Below are 27,021 nucleotides of genomic sequence, written 5' to 3' on the forward strand. Positions count from 1 at the left end.
AGGAGAATGGCGGCGTGAACCCGGGAGGCGGAGCTTGCAGTGAGCTGAGATCCGGCCACTGCACTCCAGCCTGGGCGACAGAGCGAGACTCTGTCTCAAAAAAAAAAAAAAACAAAAAAAAAAAAAAAAAAACTGTCCCAGATTTATTATGGAAATTAGAAGTTAGACAATCACTTATTTCCTTTTATTTAATTGTCACATTTTATTGAATAGATGCCTTTATTCCTTACCACGATACCTAGATTTCAAGCTTTTATTCACATGCATATATTCAGGTTATCTGATAAACAGAGAGCAAAACAAGGAATCTGTTTTTATTATACAGTTGAAAGACTATTTTTTCTTCCAAAATCTTATTAAATAATAAGTCAAAGTTTTGAACTATACATGAGAAAAGTAGTTATCTCACTTGTTTACACTGTAATATGTTTTCGGTTTTGTTCCCACGTTTCTATCTCATTTACTTGTTGGTATGTTTGAGACCTATGATAGATTCTTACCTTTTCCGTGAGACACTTCAATGGTCCACGTGCAGTTTAGAGAGTTTGGATAAAAATCTGGAAACCCAGGAGAAAGGACTGTTCCACTCTTTCCATGGATGTAGCCTCCACACAGGGCTTAAAATAATAGAGAGAGATGGTTGTAGCACTAAAGTTTCACAATGATTGCCAGAACAAAATACTGGTTAAATGGCATGGAATTTGCAGGAGGCTTAACAGATCTAATGTAATATGCAAGAAAAACCAAGTAAAACCTGAGCTTTATGTTACTTGCAAATATATTATGCTGGTTCATATGTAGGCATCTTAACCACTACAAAACCTTGACAACATAACACAGAATAAAGCACAGCCGGAGAACGGGAACCTGCATCCACAAGCCTCAGAATTGCAGAAATAGTGCAGGTTTGCACTCCTGAGAGCTGCTGGTCTCCTTCAGCACCTCAGTGAGTTCCAATCTCCTGAACAAACCATGCCACGTTCAAACACTCACTTCAGACACTCATTTTGGAAGAAAAGAAGAGAAAGTTTTATGTAATCATTTCAATGGGAAAGTGGCAATAATTAGGCTGTCAGCAGAATATGGGAGCTTAAGTGCTCAACTCTGATGTCAGGAAGTTATGAGTTCAAATGCTGGCTCAGCTACTCACTAGCTCTGTGATCTCTGGTAAGTCTCTCAATCCTTTACATTTCTCCTATCTTGAAAACAGAAATTATGATAAAATCCATCTTATGGATAGATGTTTGCAATGACTGCCATTATAGAACACAATTTACAGTGGGTAATAGATACTAAGTGATTAAAATGGTACCTACTGATAGATACTGATCAAAACATTACCTACTGAGAGTTGCTAACAGGAATTCAATTCTTAAGACATCAATAATTTAACATTTTGAATAGACTCCATATACCCTAATTTTACAAACATCAAGAGGAGAATATTGACATGTTCCCACCAACTTTCTCCTTTTATTTCATATCTTAAGACCTCTCAAACTATCCTCTGAATGGAAGCACTGAACTGAAAAAGAATAAAAGGAAATGGAGTCACCAGAGCCAGACGGTAGAGGCAGGAAAGGCAATTGCTATTCATGCTCTGCAAACAAACAGCCACGTGTCTTGTGAGTCACCAAGTGCTCCGGGTCTTGCCCTTCTCCTGGAACCTGTCCACCTGCAGTTGTGAGGACTATGGATGCCACCAGCTCAGATCTCGAGACCTGGCTGCCCACCCTCACTGCAGCACCTCCACCGTGGTGGTGAAGGTTATGTGCCGGCATGACTGGGCTAACGGCTGCCCAGATAGCTGGTAAGAGGCTGGGCATGTCTGTGAGGGTGCTGCTAGGAGAGATGAGCGTTTGAAGCAGTGGACTGAGTGAAGATTTGCCTTCACCAGTGTGAACTAGCATCATTCAATCTGCTGAGGGCTTAAACCGAATAAAAAGGTAGAGAAAAGGCTGGGCACAGTGGCTCACACCTGTAATCCCAGCACTTTGGGAGGCTGAGGCAGGTGGATCACCTGAGGTCAGGAGTTCAAGACCAGCCTGGCCAGCATGGCAAAACCCCATCTTTACCAAAAATACAAAATTGAAGGCCAGGGATAGTGGTGGAGCCTGAGACCCAGCTAATTAGAAGGAGGCAGGGAAATCGACTGAACCCGGGAGGCGGAGGTTGCAGGATGAGACCAAAAGACAGCCTGAAATGACAAAAGAAAGAAAGAAAGAAAGAAAGAAAGGAAGAAGGAAGGAAGGAAGGAAGGAAGGAAGGAAGGAAGGAAGGAAGGAAGGAAGGAAGGAGAGAGGAAAGAGGGGGGAAGGGTGGATAGAGGGAGGAAAGAAGGAAGGAAGGAAAAGAAAGAAAGAAAGAAAGAGAAAGAAAGAAAAGAAAGAAAGAAAGAAAGAAAAAGAAAGAAAGAAAGAAAGAAAGAAAGAAAGAAAGAAAGAAAGAAAGAAAGAAAGAAAGAAAAGGCAGAGTGAATAAAAAATTTATCTTTTCCTGAGCTGGGACATCCATCTTCTCTCGACCCTGACTTCTGAGCTCCTGGTTCTTGAACCATCAGACCCAGGACATGCACCTTCAGCTCCCCTGGTTCCCAGGTCTTCAGCCTTAGCCTTAATTATGCCACTGGCTTTTCCAGGTGTCTAGCTTGCAGAGGGCAGATCGTGGGACTTTTGACCTCCCAATCACATGAGCCAATTCCCACAACAAATCTTGGTTCTGTTTCTCTGGAGCACACTGACTAATATATCCACTTATACGTGCAAAGTTCTCTACTCCTCTGTGTTTCCATAGCCTCATATGTAAAAGGGGGCAGAAATCACAACTCATTCCTGCTTGCTGAAGAATGAAATCAGTGAAGACATGTAAGCAGCTCACAATAGTGTCTCAAAAGCAAAACATCACTCAGTGTCACAACTTACTATGCATTTCACAAGATTCTTTTGCTTTTTTTTTCAACATGTCCCCATTCTGTGCATGTATGTATTTATACTTCCTTTCGTAAACTAGGTAGGATGACCTATCATGAGGTAAATGATATTCTGAGTAGCTTCTTCCAACTAGTATGATCATTCTGAATTATGTTTTATAAAAGCCTCTTCCACAAATAATATTCACAAAAGAATTAGATAATCGATGAAAGATGTGACAAGCCTCATCATGCTCACTAACCATGCATCTTAAGGGAACAAATCATCTCCTTTAATATGTAAACCTCATGGGAAACGTGATGTAAAAACCAGCAAAAGAGAAAATTTTTAAAATAAGTTCTAGAATATTTTAAGAATTTCTCATGGAATTTTTGCATCTTCAGATTGCAGTGACTCCACATTCCACTGTGAAAGAAGACATTATACATCCCACTTGAAATTACTCAACACATAGTTATTTGGCACCTGCTATGGAGCAGGCCCTGTCCCCAGCATCAGGGACGATCAATAATAAGAGAGATAAAATATCTGCCCTTGTAAAGTATGCATTCTAGTTGGAAAAGACAGGATAAAACCCGTAACAACATAAAAGGCAGATGATGTACAATGTTGGGAGATGACACATGACTGTGAAGAAAATCGAGAAAGAGGGATGGGATAGTCCGAGGCTGTGGGTGGCCAGGGGTGCCATACTTAGGAAGTGGTCTATAGATAAGGACTTGAGAGAGACAAGGGAAACACTGAATACCTGGGGAAGAATTTGGGGAGAGAAAGTGGCTAGGACCAGGGCTCAAGCTACAGTGGAGCTGCAGGTGTAGGGAACAGAAAGGACACCTCTGTGGCCGGTGGTTCTCAGAAGAGTTGGAGGTTTCTTTCAGTGACATGATGGGGCACTGGGCGGCCCTACCTAGAAAAGGATGCAACCTCATGACCTACCTAAGGTTTAGCCCTGCTCCTGAGGCTGTGCTGATAGAACACACGGGGGTGGCAGGGCCCTGATCCTGAGGCTGTGCTGAGAGAACACACAGGGGTGGAGGGAGGTAGGCGATCAGGACCCCGAACCAGGTCATTGGCAGCAAGATGACAAGACATGGTCTGAACCTGGCTGTGTCCTGAAGGCAGAGCCAGTGGGACTTTCCCCTGAATGGGAGGTGGGTATTACGATTAGAAAAAAGGAGGAGCTGGGGTTGATTGTGAGGACTTAACCTGAGTGTGAAATAACTACAGGGGGAGACTTGAGACATTGAGAGAATGAGGTTATGAGAGTAAGGCAGGCATTCAGCTCTGGATACTGAAGCTCTATGTCTGCTGAGCTTGCGTGTGGAATGGCTGACATTGCAACTGGATGCACAGGTCTGGAGTCCATGAAAGAGGGTTGAGCAAGGGGTAGAAGGGAGACCACAACGACGTGAGATCACCGGTGCAGTGAATGTAGACATAAGCTTCCACAGAGGAAACTGAAGCCAGTGCACCATGTAGTGGGAAGAAAACCAGCAGAGGACGGAGGAGTCCTGAATTCAGAAGCTTTGGATTGGTCACTTTTCACTGGTCTGTGATTGGATTCGTGTGAATTGATGCAATAACTTCTCAGATTTTTATGAAAACATTCACCATAATAAATTTAAAACATTTTAAGTAAAACTGAGACATCTTATATCCAAAGCTACTTGTCAGTGGTCTGTATCCCAAAATCTGCATATGTAATATAAACTGTTAAAATTAAGTCATATCCAACTACATTTAACAGCATGAAAACAATCAATCTTTATTTTATCCTCTGTCTTCATATCATCAAGAAAAGTTACTTGATCATCTATTGGGGAAAAATCTGGGAGGGAATGCGCTCTGCCCTCTTTTTGATGTTTTCCAACCATATCTCATGGAACCTGGAAATCACTAACCAGCCCCGTCACGCTGTCATTAGGTGCAAAGTGAGACAGAAAGTTAGAGATAAAGCTGCTGTCAGGCTCGTTTAGATTTATATGGGTGCAAACACAATGCAGTCCAATTCACATATCATGAAGACTTTACATAAAAGTAATTCTGTCCACAAATCCTATAATATTTTTCAGGAAAAGGAAATTTGATGTGTGAAGAATTGAATTGGTATTCTCACCTAAAATTGAAGTGAGGAGAGGAGAGAATAAAATGAAATACCTGAATTACATTTTAGTGTCTATACAGGTTATGGCTATATTCATATGTAGACATGCCTACATTCCTTTAGCAGAGCTACAAATATAGCTGCCCATAATTTGAATTACATTAATCTGTTTCTTCATGCATGGTGGATCCTTTTCTGAGTAGCTGTAAAAGACACAGTAAAATTTTACTGTTGCTGTCCTTAATGCTGTAATTTCTTGAGTTTTACTTTACTATTTATGTAACCTACCCAACATCAAGGATGCAGGTATGTTACATCAGAAATCTTTTGGAAGGAGGACTAAGATATGCAGAAATCATTGAAGAACAAAAGAGGAGACATATGTTGTGATATTTTCCCGACTGAGTTGAAGTAAAGCATCCAACTGTTTCTTTTTTCTTTTTTCTTTCTTTTCTTTTTTTTTTTTTTTTTGAGACCGAGGCTTGCTTCTTTGTCCAGGCTGGAATGCAGTGATGAGATCTTGGCTCACTGCAACCTCTGCCTCCTGGGTTCAAGCAATTCTCCTGCCTCAGCCTCCCCTGTAGGTGGCATGTGCCACCATGGCCAACTAATTTTTTGTATTTTTAGTAGAGACGGGGGTTTCACCCTGTTGGCCAGGCTAGTCTCGAACTCCTGACCTCAAGTGATCCACCTGCCCTGCCTCGGCCTCCCAAAGTGCTGGGATTACAGGCATGAGCCACCGCGCCTGACCCATCCACCCGTTTTTCAAGTTCTGTCTTTTGTCCTCTGCTTTTATCCATTCATCCATCCAATCCTGCATTTAGAGTTACTTATTAAGAAACACACTACTGTTTTCCAAACACTCTTTGATGCTGCTGGGCACAGAACAATGAATAAGACAGATTAAGTCCCTGTTTTTCCAATGTTTACATTCCAATGGGGAAGGCAAATAACTTAGTTTTAAAAATCCAGATAATGGGCGGGCGCAGTGGCTCACGCCTGTAATCCCAGCACTTTGGGAGGCTGAGGCGGGTGGATCATGAGGTCAGGAGATGGAGATCATCCTGGCTAATGCAGTGAAACCCCGTCTCTACTAAAAAAAAAAAAATACAAAAAATTAGCCGGGCGTGGTGGCAGGCGCCTGTAGTCTCAGCTACACGGGAGGCTGAGGCAGGAGAATGGCGTGAACCCGGGAGCTGGAGCTTGCAGTGAGCCGAGATTGCGCCACTCACTCCAGCCTGTGTGAGAAAGCTAGACTCTGTCAAAATAAATAAATAAATAAATAAATAAATAAATAAATAAATTAATTCAGATAACTAGGTCTGATTTATTCCAAGAACAAGAATATTAACTTGTTTTCTAAACTCAAAGGAGGTCTAGGTGATTAGACTATGATGGACATGCTGGTGAATCAACGAAGTGATGAATGCACATCCTGGCAAATGTCCACTCCCAGGATGGTGACTATGGAGTAAGCGATACAAGGTTGGAGGAAACGCAGAAGATCAGAAGCAACCCCGTGTTAGCAGGCTGCCCTGAGACAGGTTGTCTGCTGAGGTTTCCCTGCCAACTCATTCCTGCGGCTTCCTGCTGATGTTCACAGCAAAGCACACAGCCCTCTGATGGATTCTGCACTTCCTACCACCCCCTTCACCCCATCACTTCCCCTGACCCTGCCAAAGTCTTCTAATAAATGGAAGTTTGCAGAGTCAGTTATTGTTGACTAGAACTAAGAAATTGAATTCAGCAAGTTTATGGATGGGAGGAAGGCGGCAGTTGAAGCACGCAGACAATTTCACAGGCAACGGTGATCTCCATGTTAGAGAGGGTGATGGGAAAAAGAGGAGCCGGTGATTATAAACCTTCTAGCTCCCTGGATGGTGACATTCACCTCCACCGTGCCAGCTGTAACTTGAAACCTGACAGCTTCCACATGTACATGTTAAAAACTGACCTCGTTCTCCAAATGTGTTGAATTTCCAACTGCTTGCTAGGTTTCTCGGGATGTCACCTTGGAGTCATCTCTCTCTCCTAAACTCCTGTATCCTCCTAGTGACACTTCTATCTACTCTCCATTTTGACTTTCTTCAACTGATGTGTCTCAGATCATTTTGGTCTCATCAATCGCCTAGCCTCTGCATGTCTGCCTCTTCCTCAAAGAGATCAACCTGTGAAAGCACAGCCTTGGGCCTGATCTGTTTCCATCTTTTCTCTCTTTTTCCATCATTTTCTTCTTCTCCTGAAACCATAAACACAGTTCTATTTGAAGCCAGACTTAATGAATTACTTTCCACTTCAATAATATTCATAGACTCTCCAGGCCCTACAGAAGTCACTGAATTTATTCATATATTTATTTATATGAATAAACATATTAAATATACTTTTATGAATAAATATGTTGTTCACATATGTATTTATAATAGAAACATTCTACCCAAAGGAATCTTGTGCAGAATCTCCCGATAGGAAGGAGGGGAGTAAATTAGGGCAGTCCAGTTGCACAGGAGAGATTCCAATCCTGATTCACATCCCCCGCCTCACTCTCAGAAAACCCTGGTCCTCACAGTGGGATCGCCGGACACTGCAGCATGAATCTCTGACTATGTCCATAGACCAGCACTCAAGGCATTTGATCATCGTCGAACTTCAGTGATTAATTCACACCCCTCAATCCTCCAGTACTCTTTTTTTTTCTCTCTGCACCTCAGTTTATAACCATTTCTTCACATTGAAACATGTCCCTTCCTCTCAACCTCCATCTCAAAGACGTATCTCCAAAATTGCCTCCAACCTTTCAATATCCCAAATTGGAACTTTTTTCCTCCCACTTCTTTATCCTCAACCACTTTTCTTGTGTCTAATAAAGCACTTACTTCATTGTGTGATTTTTAAAAATGTCTTTCCTTTTGATATGCTGATAGATTTTAAACTTCTGTGTGATTGCAAATACAGCAGGTTCCCAATAAATGCTTGTGGAGAGAGTAAACAGTTTTTAAAAATACTTATTTAATAAAAAAATTTCAAAGTTTTCTTTGCATTTGTCTTTCACAAAATTAAAGGACAATTTACCCCAATGTTCATTTCTTTAACATTTGAATGTGTGAAAGAATAACATTAAAAACACAATGAACTGATGCTATGGACCCAGGACAGACACTGAGTTCATTGTGTTTCACATTGATGTAGAATATTATAATTAATTTTTTTTTCTTTTCTGAGAGCTATGAATGTTTAAAGGTTTAAATATCCTACTTATGTAGCTTTTGTTGCGAGAAAAACCCATGGGGTTTAAGAGATTGCTTAAGATTTAAAGGGTAACGAGTAACGAGAACAATTCTTATGGTTGTATGAAAACTATCAAACATGACTGACTAAAACTCTCATATCAAACTCTAACATCACCCAAAATGTGTAGATTTATTAATAGCTTTTTTTTTGGAGACAGTCTTGCTCTACTGTCCAGGCTGCAGTATAGTGGGGTGATCTTGGCTCACTGTAACATTGACCTCCTGGGCTCAAGCAATCCCCCTGCCTCAGCCTCCTGAACAGCTGGGACTACAGGGGCACGCCAACACCCCCAGCTATTTTTTTGTATTTTTATGGAAATGACATTTTACTATGTTGCCCAGGCTGGCCTCGAACTCTTGGGCCCCAGCAATCTCCCTACTTCAGTCTCCCAATGTGCTAGGATTACAGGCATGAGCCACCACGCCTGGCTTATTAATACATTTTTACCATAAATTCTTTATACTCTGAAATGTGTTCCAGTGCCACAAATTATAGTCATGCTATTGATTCCTTTGACAGGTAGAAATCTCAAATTTACATACATTTATATCGGTAGACAATAAAGAAACAAAATGAATAAGCTGAGTGTACTTTTATTTTCTATGGAAAATGCCACCCATATAACTGGCATCTCTATAGCACCTCAATTCCTGTACTGCAAAACCTATAGGCTATTTTTGGTCTATTCCCACTCTGTTTCTTCTAAATCACTCTCCTATTGATCCTCCACTCAGTTTCCATTGACCCTACTTTGCTAAACCTCCAGGAACTCTTAGACTGTACTGCACCTATCAACTCCTGATAATTTTGCTCATTTCCTTTTCCTGGGATGCCTGTTCACATGCTAGCTACTTCGAGAAATCCTACCCATAACGGAAATCCCACCCATAACGGAAATCCCAGCTCGAGGGCTGTACTTTCCATGAATTTTTCCTCAGTTACTGCTCCCTGGGAGCTTAAAATCACACTGAACAGACTGTATCGAGTATGTATAATATGTAAGTCTAAGATACATTTGATATAAATTGTAAATACATGTTATTCTCTCTCTCTCTCTCTCTTTTTCTCTCTTTCTTTCTGGAGCTGAATATTAACAGAAACTGAGGTCAGGAAAGTCAGTGCTATCATAGCCTGGGGCAATCAAGACTGAGTGTGACCTGGTCTTGGAGGTTGGGAATGATTTAAATAATGTAATATGTAAGGATGAAGAACGGGATTGAATATTGCATATGTTTGGTTGTTGGTAAGAAGAGAGCAAGACCATCAATAGAGAAGTTGTATTTTCTAGGTCACCTGCTGGGTAGAGTAGAATCTTGGCTAAACCAGGAAGAAGTCAAATCCCGGAATAGACCAAAAACAAGTTCTCAGATTGAGGCAGTAAATAACAGCCTATCAACCAAAAGAAGCCAGGACCAGGTGGATTCGCAACCAAATTCTACCAGAAGTACAAAGAGGAGCTGGTACCATTCCTTCTGAAACTATTCCAAATAATAAAAAAAGAGAGACTCCTCCCGAACTCATTTTATGAGGCCAGCATCATCCTGATATCAAAACCTGGCAGAGGCACAACAACAAAAAAGAAAATTTCAGGCCAATATCCCTGATGAACACCAGTGTGAAAATCCTCAACAAAATACTGGCAAACCAAATTCAGCAGCACATTACAAAACTTATCCACCTTGATCAAGTCAGATTCATCGCTGGGATGCAAGACTGGTTCAACATACACAAATCAATACATGTCATCCATCACATAAACAGAACCAATGACAAAAACCACATGATTATCTCAATAGATGCAGAAAAGGCCTTTGATAAAATTCAACACTGTTTCATGCTAAAAACTGTCCATAAACTAGGTATTGATGGATGGTATCTCAAAAATAAATAGCTAGTTATGACAAACCCACAGCCAATATCATGCTGAATGGGCAAAAGCTGGAAGCATTCCCTTTGAAAACTGGCAAAAGACAAGGATGCCCTCTCTCACAACTCCTATTCAACATAGTATTGGAAGTTCTGTCCAGGATAATCAGCCAAGAGGAAGAAAGAAAGGGTATTCAAATAGGAAGAGAGGAAGTCAAATTGTCTCTGTTTGCAGATGACATGATTGTACATTTAGAAAATCCCATTTTCTCAGCTCAAAATCTCCTTAAGCTGATAAGCAACTTCAGCAAAGTCTCAGGATACAAAATCAATGTGCAAAAATCACAAGCATTCCTATACATCAATAATAGACAAACACAGAGCCAAATTATGAGTGAATTCCCATTCAAAATTGCTACAAAGAGAATAAAATGTTTGGGAAAATAACTTAGAAGGGGTGTGAAGGACCTCTTCAAGGAGAACTACAAACCACTGCTCAAGAAAATAAGAGAAGACACAAACAAATGGAAAAACATTTGTTTTTGGATAGGAAGAATCAGTATTGGATTGGATAGGAAGAATCAGCTCATGGATAGGAAGACTCAGTATTGTGAAAATGGCCATACTGCCCAAAGTAATTTAGAGATTCAATACTATCCCCATCCAACTACCATTGACTTTCTTCACAGAATTAGAAAAAACTACTTTAAATTTTATATGGAACCAAAAAAGAGCCCATATAGCCAAGACAATCCTAAGCAAAAAGAACTAAGCTGGAGGCATCATGCTACCTGACTTCAAACTATACTATAGGGCTACAGTAACCAAAACAGCATGGTACTGGTACCAAAACAGATGCATAGACCAAGGTGGAACAGAACAGAAGCCTCTGAAATACCACCATATATCTACAACCACCTGATCTTTGACAAAACTGATAAAAACAAGCAATGGGGAAAGGATTCCCTATTTAATAGATGTTGTTGGGAAAACTAGTTAGCCACATGCAGAAAAACAAAACTGGATCCCTTCCTTACACGTTATACAAAAATTAACTAAAGATGGATTAAAGACTTAAACATAAGACCTAAAACCATAAAAACCCTAGAAGATAACCTAGGCAATACAATTCAGGACATAGGCATGGGCAAAGACTTCACGACTAAAACAGCAAAAAACAATGGCAACAAAAGCCAAAATTGCAAATGGGATCTAATTAAACTAAAGAGCTCCTGCACAGCAAAAGAAACTATTATCAGAGTGAACAGGCAACCTAAACAATGGGAGAAAAATTTTTCAATCTATCAATCTGACAAAGGGCTAATATCCAGAATCTACAAGGAATTTAAACAAATTTACAAGAAAAAAACAACCCCATCAGAAAGTGGGCAAAGGATATGAACAGACACTTCTTAAAAGAAAACATTTAGGCAGCCGACAAATGTAAGAAAAAAAGTTCATCATCACTGGTCATTAGAGAAATGCAAATCCAAACCACAATGAGATACCACCAGTTAGAATGGTGATCACTAAAAAGTCAGGAAACAACAGATGCTGGAGAGGGTGTGGAGAAATAGGAACACTTTTACCCTGTTGATGGGAGTGTAAATTAGTTCAACCATTGCAGAAGACAGTGTGGCGATTCCTCAAGGACGTAGAACCAGAAATGCCATCTGACCCAGCAATCCCATTACTGGTTATATACCCAAAGGATTATAAATCATTTTAGTATAAAGACATATGCACACGTATGTTTATTGCAGCCCTGTTCACAATAGCAAGGACTTGGAACCAACTCAAATGCCCATCAATGATACAGTGGGTAAAGAAAATGTGGCAAATATATACCACGGAATACTATACAGCCATAAAATGGGATGAGTTCACGTCCTTTGCAGGGACATGGATGAAGCTCAAAACCATCATTGTCAGCAAACTAATGGAACACAGGAACACAAAACCAAAAACCATGTTCTCACTCATAAGTGGGAGTTGAACAATGAGAACACATGGTCACAGGAAGGGGAACATCACACACAGGGACCTGTTTAGGGAGTGTAGGGCTAGGGGAGGGTTAGCATTACGAGAAATACCTAATGTAGATGGCAGGTTGATGGGTGCAGCAAACCACCATGGCACATGTATACCTATGTAACAAACCTGCATGTTCTGCACATGTATCCCAGAACTTAACGTATAATGAAAAAAAAAAAAAAAAAAAAAAAAAAAAGAAAAGAAAAGCAAATAGTCTTGGTTAGGTACTGAAATATTTTGAAAAGTAAGTTACCAATGCTCAATGAATAATTTGTGGATAATATTTGAATGCACACGTACATGAGCATGTTGTTTTCTTTTGAGAAAAACCTCACTTAAAATCAAAATTACGTATTTCAAATGAGTCAGGCAAAGTCTCTCACTTGGGTATGTCAGTTTTCATTACCAGATCAAGAACCTAGGTAATTCAATGACTGTCCTATGATGGAAAAGTTGCCTTCATCCATCACGTTACATTCAGAGTGCTACAACTTTTCAATCCTTACAGCTATGACTAAACAGTCTGCGAGTAAAACAACTTGACAAGTCCCTTGTGGGTACTTGTTCAACAGATCTACCCCACACGAAAATAAAAAAGACAGCAGCTTACAGACATCCCATTTTAAAATTCTATTTTTGTCTATAGCCCAAATTAACAAAAATAAATTATTAAAAAGGCACAGTATCATCCAAGAAAGCCGTATGCGTTTCCATGGCATGTAAACATTCAGGTAAAATTATTGATACGATTAACTTATTCTATTGCAAATTTAGGGTGAGTAATTTAACAAAATATCAGACTGATTCAAGTTCAGTTTCACAAGAAGACTTGATTATTTTAAGGGTTATCACTCTTATTGCAAATATTTTTAATATAGAACCCAAAAATATGACAAATATTTACATAGTCTGTATGACATCCTTGAGTTTTACAAAATTATAAGTAGCCAGGAGTTATCATCTTTCTGACACTAAGAATCCTACAGACACATGTAGTTTATTTATTTTTCATTACTAGAGTTCTAATTACAAAAATAAAACTAATATAAATTCAAATAATACCAAAAGCTGTAGAGTGAAAAACCAAAAGTCTCACTACACCCACGCTACAGCCGAGTTATCTCTGAAGAGGTGAGCATGAGAATTACAGTTTTAGAATGCCTATTTTCAGTCAATTTCTATGCAACACCGTGTGTACCTGCAATTACATATATCTATACAGTATATGCACATACACAACATACATTTTTCTATCATTTCTTATTTTTTCCTTCAAAAAGGGTGTATCAGGCTGGGCTTGGTGGCTCATACCTGTAATCCCAGCACTTTGGGAGGCCGAGGCAGGCAGATCACCTGAGGTCAGGCGTTCCAGACCAATCTGGCCAACATGGCGAAACCCTGTCTCTCCTAAAAAATACAAAAATTAGCTCGGTGTGGTGGTAGGTGCCTATAATCCCAAGTACTAGGGAGGGTGAGGCAGGAGAATCCCTTGAACCTGGGAGGCGGAGGTTGTACTGAGCTGAGATCCTGTCACTGCACTCCGGCAGGAAAGCAAAGTTATGATTTACTCGCATTCTTCTGATTCCTAGTCAGCACTGGAATATTTTTTAAAGTTTATTGGGTTAGGGTTATTGTAATAACTAATAACTAAAGTTATAAATATATATAAATATATAATATACAAATACATAATATATAAAAAATATATATTTATAATTAGCATTATATATGTCTATATTTATATACATATATAGAGAGATATAAAATGTATCTGCATAGCTCTTTTTCTCATAGATCTGTTAGCTTATTAGTGTTGCTTTTCTCCTTTCTTCCAGTTGCAGAATATGATTATTTCATGTGTATATCACATGGAGAATGCAAGTATTTCTGGTTGTTCGACCCTTTCTTTTACCTTTTTACATTTTTAATAGAATAATTTTTAGTTTGCATATAGCAAAATTGGTCAACGTTTTTTCATTTGCTGTTTTTGGATTTCTTTAGAAGTTTTTCCAAGATTTAAAAACTAAGATTTTTTTTAAAAAACCCAAAACCAAATGACAAAACATGATGCTCACAGGTATGGCCACTTCCTCTGTGAAAAAGTCAGCAGAGCGTTGAGAGGAGAAATAGAATCTCAAATACCAGTGACACCAGTTCATCCAAAGAGCCACATTGGAGAACAAGTGGATCTGGACGCGACGTCATTCCTTACCACGCATTTTTAGGTGGATTGAAGTATAAATTTAAAAGATAAACATAACTTTTTACTTTTAGGGGTGATGAACAAGTTACTGATCATGGTGATGGTTTCATAGATGTACATATGTATCCCAAATCACATCAAATTGTTCACATTCAACATATGCAGTTTACTGCATTTCAGACATACCTTGATAAAGCTGTTAAAATGTTTAAAGTTTTTAGTGGAAAACAATAGAACATCTTCATTACTCTGAGTGGAGGCAAGCCTTCTGAAACATGCACAAATGACAACAGCGAAACATGGGACTATTTTAAAATTAAAAACTTCTATTCATCAAGAAGATACCAATAAGAGAAGGAGAAGAACAACTCCAGAATAAAAGATTTATAATGCATAGATCAAAGGAACTGTAGCTAAATATTTACACAACACCTATAATTCAGTAAGATAAAGGCATGCGACCCAATAGAAATGGAAGTAAAGAAACAGATGCTTTATAAGAGATGATACATCAATGTCCAATAAATATACAAAAATGTGCTCAGAACAACTGAAGTGGCAGCAAACAGTAGAATGAAAAAAAATGTTGATATGTTTGTGCAATAATATTAGATGATGAGAAGCAGCGAAACACAGCTAAGTGCCGTAATATGCATGGACCCCACAAACTTAAGGTTCGAGGAAAGTTGCTGGACAAAGAGTAACCTCCCTGGATAATTTCATTTATTTACATAACCACAAGTGCCAGACAATTAAGGTTCAACCCTGGGAGGCAGCGACTGGGAGAGGCTGTGAAAGGGAAGTGTGGAGTCCTGGAAAAGTTCATTTAGTGACCTACATGGTCTTGAGCTGACAGGTACATGTTTACTGTGTGAAATGCACTGAGCTACAGACTTATACCTGTACAAATAAATAAATATAGACATCTTTTAAAAATGGTTGTCTGACAGATATTCTATATTTTCACATAATTTTAAGTTTTGAATCTTTATATCTTGAATCAATGTGTAACTTATTTTGTATACATTTTTAAACATTTTAAAACCAAATCAGGTATCCAATTTGAGCAACATTATGTGTTAATAGGATATTCTTTTTCCACAAAATGGAATAATTTTATCATAAATTAAGTTTCTGTACAGACAAAAATCTGTTACTAGAATCCCTATGCTATTGCACTAATATATTTGTGTATTTCCATACCAATTCCACATTGTTTGGTTTATCATTAGTTTTTCATATGCGCTGATATAACATGAGACAGTCCTTCCTTATTATTCTTAAAAATATATTTCTTATCCATTTGGGGCATTTCTCTTCCAAATTAATTTTTAAATATTTGTAAATTGCTATTAAAATCCCAATTTATTTTAATTAGATTTTATTGACTTTAAAACTTGTAGAAAATTTGTACATTTAAATTCTATTCTTCTCTTCTAAAACATAGTATGCATTCCCATTTATTAAGGTATTCTTCATATGTATTTCATATGGAATGCATATGTATATGAAGTTCATAACTGAATACAAAAGAATACCTATGATATTACATTTTTATTTATATATGTAATTGTAAACATATATTTAATAAATTTCATATGAATTTTGCAATTAAATATATAAATAGAAATGTTAAGGCATATACATATATATGCACATATGTACATATCTATGAATGCATATGTATGTATATATGTATATATATGTATGTATATAGGCCTTTACATTTCTTGCTAGATATATTATTCCTGGATAATTTTTTGTGTTTTTCTTTTGCCCTACATGTTTTTATTATATTTCAAATAAGTTATATCCTATGCGGAAATCTATTTACATGTAATCCTGAATGCAGCCACCTACTGAACTGATTATTGCTAAAAGTCAGCTATCTTCTCTTTATAATATTTATAATTCATATCATTTTCATATATTTTTGCATTTGTTAGGATCTTCTGAGCAATGGTGCACAACAGTTCTAAAACCAAGGAGTTTATCCTGTTCTTGACTTTTAAGGGACTTTTTATACTAGTTTACCATTAACTATGGTGTTTTCTATAGGCAAATTCACTTATATGATGGTTATCTGTATATTTATGAAAGCGATATAATATTTTAGAGTTTATTGTTAAATATTGATTTCAGAGTTTACTTAAAGTTTAATGTAAAAAAATGAAAATGATGAGACATGTCTTTCCAGAAAAATTTAGGCATAACCACTGTTCACAGGTTTTCACCTCTTTCATCTGCTTGGATAAGAAGCTGTTGGCCACAGAATTCATCTGTGGGGAAATGCCGGGCTGGGTACCCATAGTCCATGTTGCAGATTCATATATGAGAGGAAAGAAAAAAGCACTAGGTAATTTCTGCCACTTTCTGTGATTGTGGTGAAATAGAAGAGGAATTAAGAATGCACATTTTAGCAACTGTCTAAATTCTTACAGTCTTTCCTGCTGCAATAGTAATTTTTAGCTCACTTAAGACTGGGAAGTGGCAAAATGATGTCAATACAATGTCTAAATTACCTTGGTGCTTACACCATATTCCCTAGGCAAACAGAGTTGATGTATTAGCATTATAACCAATAGCAGGAAAGAAAAATGCCTCAGCTCATCTGCACAAAAAAGGAGCCCTTTCGCATCTTTATTCAGAAACTTAGCAGAAAGCACCTTTACCTGGGGGGCTCACCCCTGCGTTGCTTGGCCAGTGATTCATGTCCGGCTGCACTTCCTTCTGAGCCTGCTCCTGTGACCCCACAGACCCCGAACTCGACCCCCACCTATTCCTGCCCAGAGTGCAGCATTTCCACTGGTTCCAGCTGGTTTGCACACTTCCCACACTTCCTGAGAGGGCTCCAGCCTCTCTGTGCTGTCCACCTGCACTTTGTGGTCTCTGCCACCTTGCCAGTTCCTGTGTGGGTTCGTGCTTTGGTGACAAAGGTCAAAGATTTTGAGTGAACTGCAGCTAAGCAGAAAGATACCATAAACCCTGTTATTTTGGGTGCTCATTTTAAAGAAGTCAAGGTGTTTAATGAATGCATGCATCATGTTTGAAAGGAAATACTTTTGTCTATGAAAAGTACTGAAGATGTGAATGACATATTTTTGCTTTTTCCATAAAAACGATGTGTTTTGGAACACTGTTTTCCATAGAAACAATGTTTTTTGGAATGCTATTTTCCATAGAAACAATGTTATCATGGAGTTACATTCACGGCAAAGGCAAAACACCCCAAGTTTTTTTTTTACAAATGATTACAAGGAACATATTTACCTACTGTTATTATAACTACACACTGCATAGTATAAAGTGGAGCACTACAATAACACAAAATAATCAGGAACGTTATTTGTCTTGAGATTCCCAAGAGAAGATTTGTGTAGGGCAGGAAGAGTGGCTGTTACCATAAAAAGCCCCTGAAGGTCTCCTGAGAGCCTTTGTGCTCAGAAGGAGAACTCTTAGGAGAAGGCTCCACTACAGATTCAGTGCAAGGGAACTAAGACCCGCAGTGTAGATTGAGAGGAAGTATGACACCTGGACGTATGTCAGGAGAAAACCCAGTCCGACATCCTAGGATATGTGTGGCGACTCTATTGCCCCACATGCCAGTGTCAATAAATACCGTATGTAAAACACAGGCGCAGAACGAAGCTCTCTCTGTTTGATCGTTTGAAGATAAAGTTGAAGGACAGTTGTTCTATCTAGTAGATACAACTTCAAGTGATCAGGAATGATATGATGACGGTATACAACTTTTCAGAAGGAAGTCATGCCAGTCATATGGTACAACCCCCTGAAATACACACACCACTGAGCTACTTAGATGTATGCGCTGTCTCCGCACACCCTCCTGATGCATTGTCTCACTGAGCTCCACCTACCGTCGCAGCTGGGCAAGGCGTGGTTCCACTGGTGGTTCCTCTCACAGACGAGGGGCTCGTCGTCACTTAGTGTGTACCCCGGGTCACAGCTGAACGTTACTGTGGATCTGATGCCAAAGTCGCTGCCGTGGCGATGGCCGTTCACAGGGATGCCCGGGTCCAGACAGGAGTCTGACTCTAGCGTCACACCTGGATGCACAGAACGAATGCAGTCGATGAGGACTGAAAACAATAGAGACTCCGCCATCGACTACGAAATAGTCTCAGAAATAATCAGACCTGAAACATTATGCAAGTGAATCCAACAATGAAGGGACATAAAAGCCAATGCATTTTCAAACATTTGACCTTGTTTTTTAAAAGGGAGATTTCTATTGTTGTGCTGTTTACCAGATGTTATCTACATATAACAACCCTGAATAATTAACTAACTGCTCTGAATTTTACTTTTCTTCTTGGAAAATCATGAATTGCACTAAATAAAGTCTAAGTTTTTCCTGTTCTCTATTTTCACTGCTCTCCCTGTCTCATATATATGAATTAAATACAGAAATATATATGTCTATATTTATATATTCCAGTTAGATTTTGGCAGTTTAACTTTCAAATATATGCATACATACACCCAAACATATACACAGATAATGCAATTAAAAACAGTGCTAGTGTTATTTTTCTAAGGTTGCATTCCATAAATCCATGCAATTTTCAAATTTTAATTTAAGTCAGCTGCTTTTGAGATAGCTACTATTAGCCTTTGCTAAACGATGTGAAAAATGAATGTGCATGAAGTAATTCTGATCATGTCATTATGAGAGTTTCTTTTCTCCTCTCACATTTCTCATTTCTCTTTCTTTTTAGAAAACCATATATTTTAAGAGCTAAGGAAAATGAGAATAAGGGGAAAAATATCATTGTAATGTTTACATATGTGAAGAAATAAAAAGCCCTTGTTATTGCTGTGTCACCTCTCAGTAAGTGTGAGAACATTGGAATTAATATCTGAACTGTGAATTAAAAATCTTAAAATATTTTCAATTTAAAGACTGTTTAGTCTCTAAAAGTGATCTTTGGGATATTGTTTCTGATCATTGCATATATATTTTTTTCCCAAAATTTGAGTGCTATAACTGGGGTCTGACCCCAATAACTTTTCCTTAAACTGTGATTCTAACACATTTTCTGAACACTAACACATGTCTATTACCCTAAACAACAGGATGTAACTGTCCTGGCTGATGTGCAGCACGGCCCGAAAGCCTTCTTCCAACTCTGGAGGAGCTTTTATTCTGCCAGAGGCAACGTGGCTATCATCTGGCTAGAAATATATTACCTGCCCCCTGCTGCTCCTCCCTCCCTCTCTCTACATACACACCGCACACATGTACACACACACACACACACACACACACACTCACTTTCAGAGGCATTGTTTGTGACTTCTTCCATGACACTCCCACAAACTTTATGCATTACTGACTCTGAATGCACACATGGTACCCAATGCCGGGTGAATGATTTTTTGTTGTTGTTGTTTGTTTACTTTTATTTTAAGTTCAGGGGTACATGTGCAGGTTTGTTACATTGGCAAACTTTTGTCACGGGGGTTTGTTGTACAGATTATTTCCTCACCCAAGGATTAAGCCTAGTGTCCATCAGTTGTTTTTCCTGATCCACTCCCTCCTCCCACCCTCCACCCCCTGAAAGGCCCCAGTGTGTGTTGTTCCCTCTATGTGTCCATGTGTTTTCATTTAGCTCCCACTTATAAGTGAGAACATGCGGCATTTGGTTTTCTGTTGCTGCGTTAGTTTGCTAAGGATAATGACCTCCAGCTCCTAGCATCAAGATCAAAATCAAGACAAGAATTCCCTCAAAAGAAGAAGCTCTGCTGAAGAAGTGCATTAATCTCTAGGTTTCTGGGGGAAGAGGAAAAAAAAAGTTAACTAAATAATTTCATTTTTTCAAAAGGCTTTCTATGGTCACTAAACAACAGTGTATGCACCATTGCAGCAAAACAGTAATAGAAATTATTATCTCAGAATAAGTGAGAATTATATATTAATGGTTTCAATAATGAAATTTATAAACCATAAACAAAACTTTTCCCACACAAAATTTACAGTGAAAAGAGAAAAACTGTGGTAGAAATAAAAACATAGAATTTAAATGTTGAATTATTTACATTTAAAACTGAATAAACTTTTAAGGTCACAATTGATGCTTAGTTCTGATATTATGCCATTATATTTTCATTCATTTTTATGTAATAATGGCACCACTAGTGAGTTTTCGAATATGCAGGCATTGTTCTCTTTTGCATGACAAATTGTTTGAATGGAGAGTCCAGGAGAGGAGGACTGTTGAGTGGTAGAATTATGACACTACATTTGATCTCCAGTTCAACTGAAACTGGCCACGTAGAAGAACCCCGAAACAAGAAAATGGTGGGAAAGAACATCTGGAATTTGGCTGGGCGCAGTGGCTCATGCCTGTAATCCCAGCACTTTGGGAGGCCGAGGCAGGTGGATCACCTGAGGTCAGGAGTTCAAGACCAGCCTGGCCAACAGGGTGAAACCCCATCTCTACTAAAAATACAAAAATTAGCCAGGTGTGGTGGTGCATGCCTGTAGTCCCAGATACTCCAGATACTTGGGGGGGGGGGGAGGGGGAAGAACTTATGGAATTTCATAGCAGGTGATTTCTCTCCAATGGGACAAGACATTTCTAATATACTAAGATCAGTCTGTGGACGCAGGTAGCCAATTTACCTTGTGGGAAAGGCAGGACCAAGTCCTTCTGAGTAATATTTGGAGCATTTTCTTTCCCTTCCTGTTTCCTGCCTGACAGCACAAAGAGAAATACGGACCACTGGACTCTGTTTAAATGATGTCTATATTCAGAGTCTGTTCCCACTCCTTCTTACTTGAACCTTAAAGCAACTATGAATTTTTGACACAAATAGATATAAACAGTATTTTTTTTTCAATTGGCCTTTGCAACATAAGTGACTGAATACATTTGCTACTTAAGGAATAAAGGGAGTTGATTACTTCGCAAATAATCCGTGTGCAGCTCATATGGAGGTACATTTGATAGGAGCAGGGTTCTGCCGGAATCATCAGTTTTTATAAAAGTTCTAGCCCAAGGTAGGAATGAACATTTCTTGAGCACATTTCATATGCCAAGCTTAGAGATGTCACTTCTCATAGCCTCCAAGAGGTTTTAAAATAGAGGTTGAAAAGTCACAGTCAATAAAGTCAGTGAGCCAAGAAATTAAGCAAACTGGTCATGTTACATTATTTACTGATACTGAAAACTGACCCTTTGCCTGCTTTTCTCCTCTCTCTCTTTCTCATGTACACATGCAAGTGTGTGCTTGTGGGTGTTAGCGTGCATGTGCTTGTTATAGATACCCTTGTATTGCGTCTGGTACCATTATATCCTGACCACTTTCCTTTCCTTTTCTGATCATATAAAAAGTCACTGAATCTCAGCAAACCAATTGGTATGTTGTGCGTGCACATATAAACCACTAAATATACTTCTTTATCACAATGTTTCTTCCGTTAATAACATGATATATGAATCAGACAGTAGAGTATGTACATGTACATGTGATGAATCTTTCTTCTGCCTTCAGAGATTATTAACAAGACATTTTTGACAGCATTTTCAAAAAAAGCTCTGAAATTAAACGGAAAACCTCCATACCCTTGAGAATTCCATTTATTTTCCAATTTCTTACAAAATTATGACTATCTCAAAGCGGTGATTCAAAGATCAACAAACAAGCAGATGATCATGCTGGAGCGAGAATGCAATCACTATTACATATAGACACTGTGTCACATTCCTCGTAAAGATCGGCTAGGCTGTCGCTGGACACTAACGTATGAGATGATTCCTAAGACTGAGTGCATGAAGCAGAACTACAATTCTAGGTATGCTTTTAGAAAAGTCTCAAAAAAATGACTTCAACATTTCCGTCACACAGTTCAGAAAGGCCTTCTGGAGTGAATGCTGTTTACAGTAGCTCACATTGCCTTGCGGCACTGCTGCAAATACAAGGCAGCCTCGAGTACCTGCGGCTGTAATTTCTGCAACACATTTTGTCTGTAGAGAGCTTTGCCACGGGCCTCTTTGAGCATGAAGAAGTGTCATTAATAACTTCACAAAGCAAGGAGTGTTTACAATGTGAAATAGTTATGATGAATCACAAAAGAGATGAACAATATTCTTGTTTTTAAGAGGAATAAAGAGTTTGATATAAATCATTCCTGGGTCACAGGCAACCCACTTTTAAAGAATGTGTTGGATGAGTGAGTGTAATCATGTTCTAGTGCCTGCATCTTGGCTTCAGAACCTATTTTGTGGAAGGGTGCTAGACGGCATTACGTGGATGAAGGGGTTGGTAGCATTTGTCTCTTCCAGGCTTGCCACTTTTTCTCTGTCTCTGTTTTTCTTGCTGGACTCATTCATTCTTTTATCCCTCCGTGACCTCTCCTGGCCTTGGCCCCTTCCCTCCTGCCTGCCTGCGGGTTCTCTCTCTCCCTGGAGGCCGGGATCTGCGTCTGCCTTCACCTCATTCAGAATCACTTCGAGGACTTGATTAAAAGCTCAGGATGCTGATCTTCATCACGAGCTCCCTGAATGACAATATTTGGAATCTCGGCTTGGGGCTCTACAATTTACTAAGCTCCCAGGGATGTGTTAGCAAACTATGATGTTTGAAGAAACCTGCTGCTTCGGCGCCGGGTAAATGGGGACACCCTCTGAGCGGGTGGCGAGCCTCTGAAAGCACTCAATCTCTACGCCACCCACAGAAATAGCAACCGGAACATCTGAGCTGCTGCTCAGGCACCAGTTTTATTTTAAAGCCCCACAGGTAACTGTTAGGCGCAGCGCTGGTGGTAAGCACTCATAAAATCCCAGGCCTTTCCTGACTCATTTTCTTACGACAAGCAAACAAAAAGCCATGTCCTGCACCTCATTCACTTCTGCATATTTCCATATGTCTCTTCAAATACATAGTGACAGATACATAAATAAGAAGCGATCCCAAGTCAAGGTTCAGCATCACATCCCTCTGAGGTCCTGTTTCTCCCTTAAGTCAGGGGAATAGATGGCAAACCTTCGAGAGCCTTCTGGAAGCTCACCATACGCAAGTCTGGATGTGTGTTTAGAGCAGCGAGCCTTTTGAGTCACGGTGCTGGAAAGTTCCACACATGACAATTTCCTGTCTTCACTCGCTAGGTGAGGCCTCCAGTCACTTCTGTGACCATAAAGCTACCTCCTGAGATTTCCAACAAGGTGGGAAGGAGAAGGAATGCTAGACTCTGCAGCAGGTCAGAACTTTACGACTCTCACACAATTATCACTGTACTAAACAGGCATCATCTTGGTGACAGTTTTCTTCTTCTTTTTGGTGATGCAGAGAAAGAAAAATGGCAAAGAGCATTACTCTCGGAGAGGTACTCCAGGTGATGGGAGGATGCCTTATGGGGCCTGCACTCTACTTTTAAACACAGCATAAATGAAAAGAATTCCAAAACTTAGGGTAGTCATTCTTTTAAGATTATAAAAATCATTGTCAGGACTATTTACATATTAAATTATTATATTATGGTATAATATAATGTGTATTCTATATTTTATATTAATAAAATGTTGTTATTATTATATTAGTGAGGATGACAAGCTAAATAGAAGTTTGTGAATAGGCTTTTTATCATTCTCTGATTTTCCAGAAAGAGAAATATGAAGAAGCCATTTATTTAAATGACTTGGATAAACAAATGAAATTAGTTTCTGCTGCCTTCATTTAGCCTTTGGAACACATTCTCTCAAATGGAACTAGAAAAAGCAAAGTCATCTACAGCTACACAAATAGAGATGAAAAGAAAGGAAAACTGTCCTAATATTTGTCAATGCCTGAAAATAATTATTTCTCTGAAATTTCATGCACTATATATCTAAGAACCAAGAAATTCTGGTTTAGAAAAAGTTGGGGGGAGGGTGTGAGGATGAGAAAATACAAGGCTTATTAGGAGTCTTACAAATTCAGATCACTGCCATGTTTACACATATTGTTACTCTAAAGAAAAGTGGTAACTTGAATGGATATTTTAAAGAAACAAAATGTAAAATTTTATGGTTCTTAAATTTTACTTTAAGTTTCAAAATATGTTACTTTGGAACAAATGTTGTATATCTATATATGTGAAGAGGAATAACTGAGTTAAATTTGAAATTCATCATTAAGTCATTAATAAGCAATTTTCCTTCTATCAGAATATTTTTATCTGAAAGCACACATAATCTTAAGATATGCATGTTTGTGTATAATTATATGAGTATGTAAAACAGATAAATGTGCATAAAGGTTTATTAATTTAAATGTGCTGGAGCAGGGCTCAGGGAGAGGTTAACAAGAGTAACAGGAGGCGATGTGGGGAATGGAAGGCAAGAAAAAGAATACAAGGAGATTGGAAACCCAGCATAGTAGATATGATTCTATGCATGCATTTGTAAAATTATATGTGTGGGTATACGTACATTTTAAAAACATCTTTACAACTAATAGTGCTTATTTTGAGATAAAGTTTTGAAAAAGAACAACCATAAAACTTTGGCGAAATAAAGGTTTGATTCCTTCCGGTCCAATAGTAATTGCACTCAGTCTCCCTTTTTCCATGCTACTCTTTGAGGGAAGTGTTTTCAGACAGAGAAAACAATAACAGCTGCTTTGCTTTCTTTTGCATTAATTGGCTAATGTTAAAAATGTATTCCTAGGGGGGATTCCCATCAGCTAGATTTCAGAAGTATATTTGCATAAATATTATTATAAAATAATACAATTACTTAATCTCATCATTTCAGAAACTAAAACTTTGACTTCAGGAAACAAAAAAGGGATGGAATACTTTCCATGTGGAAGTTTGAACTGTCTTGCAAAATACATCCCATTATAATATTTTGACATTTGTTTTAAAATATGTTTAATAATTGTTTTAAAGTATTATTCATGCTTGTTGAAACATTGTTAACAATTGTTTGGAATTTGGTAAGGTTTAGCGGGTTTTAATTCTTTCTCCTCTCTTCATTACCTGACTTGCACCCTGTGAAACGTGTCTATCTGTACTCACAGATTTAGTACCACAAATTCACCTAACTCTGTTTTTCTAGCAAGGATCCTTTTCTCCATTGCCCAGGTTAACATAATTTTAGTAATAAATCCTATAAGGCTTTTGGTCAGAAAGTATATTTTCTAATAATAAAAGTATATTATTACTTCGTGCTGAAGATGAACCCATTTCATTGTCTTTATTATTTTACTTTATCCCAGGAGATGGATACGTATTTTTGAGAGTTAAAAGGCAGTAACTCCAAGATGCTCTCTTATGAATAAGAGAAGGTTCTTACAATTGCATAGTATGGTTTTGCCAGAGTCAAGCAGGATTAGTAAATCAACACAGTCATCTGTGGAAATAAGAACTCAGATTTTCAGTTTTCCCATGCATGCTGCCCGGCCAGGCTGTCAAGGGAAGGTGCAACTCACTCTCATAGTGGATGAGGAAGCCGATGCTGGAGCGGCTGTTGTCAGTGGTGAAGAGCAGGTACATGAAATTCCCGGTGCTGATGAGAAACTGGGGTGCCTGGGTACCGTGGTACTCGCCGATCAGCGGGGATGAACTGGCTGGCCCGTCTCTGACCTCCAAGGTGTCATAATTGACCTCTGTCTGAAATCTGCAAATATGTACATCCCATTAGAAAAGACATGCAGAAATGCCAGCTTACAGACATGCTCCTGACATCCTCATTCCTTAATCAGAAACCCGTGTATGTTAATGTAAAGAAAATGGTTGAAATTACATATGTTTAGAACTTCGGGACATATATAAGAATAGTACGTTCTTTTCTTGATGAGACGGCACAGCTTAAATCCCTTTCTCTTCTTATCTAATATTCTGTCTTACAACATAACAAACACAAGAGGAGGTTTTCATTCAGCTTAAACAAAAATATCATGAACCAGATTAGTTTTCTTAGATGATTGATAGATAGATAGACAGATAGATAAATAGATTATTCTCAAATAGTAAAAACTCAATTACATAGTTTAAACTATTTTTTGGCATTCCCTATTTAACATAGCTATAGACATCTGAAAATGGGCACACTAGAATGAAATGGTCTCTTAAGGAAGATCATTAAAAATGTGTGATGATAGCTTAAATATCTTTCATGAAAAAAAAAATCCTGTGCCTTTTAAAATTGCATTATCTCTTTTAAGACATTAGAATAACCCTAGGTATGTTGCCATTTTAGACATGAAAGGATACTTTAATAGCTTGAAAAAGTTAGAACAGCTTCCAAAAAGTGCTTAGGTTTTCTTACGCTTCCAGAAAATCTGGCCTGAGATTACATATAAAGTTGCAGCCACCTGGGTCCCCTTTGATGCAATGTAGGTACCACTCCAGGCACTGAGATAATTTTCTAAATGGGCCCATCTCGTCCTCCAAGAGCTAACCCGGTTTCTGAGTGCCTGACTTTGCTCTCAGGGAGCAGCTTAAGCATCATAAGCCTCTGACTCACTCAGTCACTTTGAGCCAAAGGATCCCACGTAAGCCTGTGCCATTAGCCCCCACGCTCCGTGCCGGATGTTACTGATGAATGGGGAGAAAACTTGCGAGAAGGGAAGCAATCTTAGTGTCG

The 27,021-nt window shown here is 38.6% G+C and overlaps 1 protein-coding gene across 5 annotated transcripts in view; it reads right to left on the reverse strand.

Moving 5' to 3' along the window:
- CSMD1 (CUB and Sushi multiple domains 1) overlaps positions 1 to 27,021 on the reverse strand; it is a 2,034,404-nt gene that overhangs the window by 411,439 nt on the left and 1,595,944 nt on the right. For all 5 annotated transcript variants that reach the window (XM_031669914.1, XM_031669913.1, XM_031669915.1 and 2 more), the window contains 3 exons: positions 25,865 to 26,052; positions 18,307 to 18,495; positions 501 to 617 (listed from right to left, as the gene is read on the reverse strand). In XM_031669914.1, coding sequence (XP_031525774.1) covers positions 501 to 617; positions 18,307 to 18,495; positions 25,865 to 26,052 — 494 coding nt within the window. The remainder of the gene's footprint in view (positions 1 to 500; positions 618 to 18,306; positions 18,496 to 25,864; positions 26,053 to 27,021) is intronic.

This window comes from Papio anubis, chromosome 8, assembly GCF_008728515.1.
Source record: "Papio anubis isolate 15944 chromosome 8, Panubis1.0, whole genome shotgun sequence".
NCBI lineage: Eukaryota > Metazoa > Chordata > Mammalia > Primates > Cercopithecidae > Papio > Papio anubis.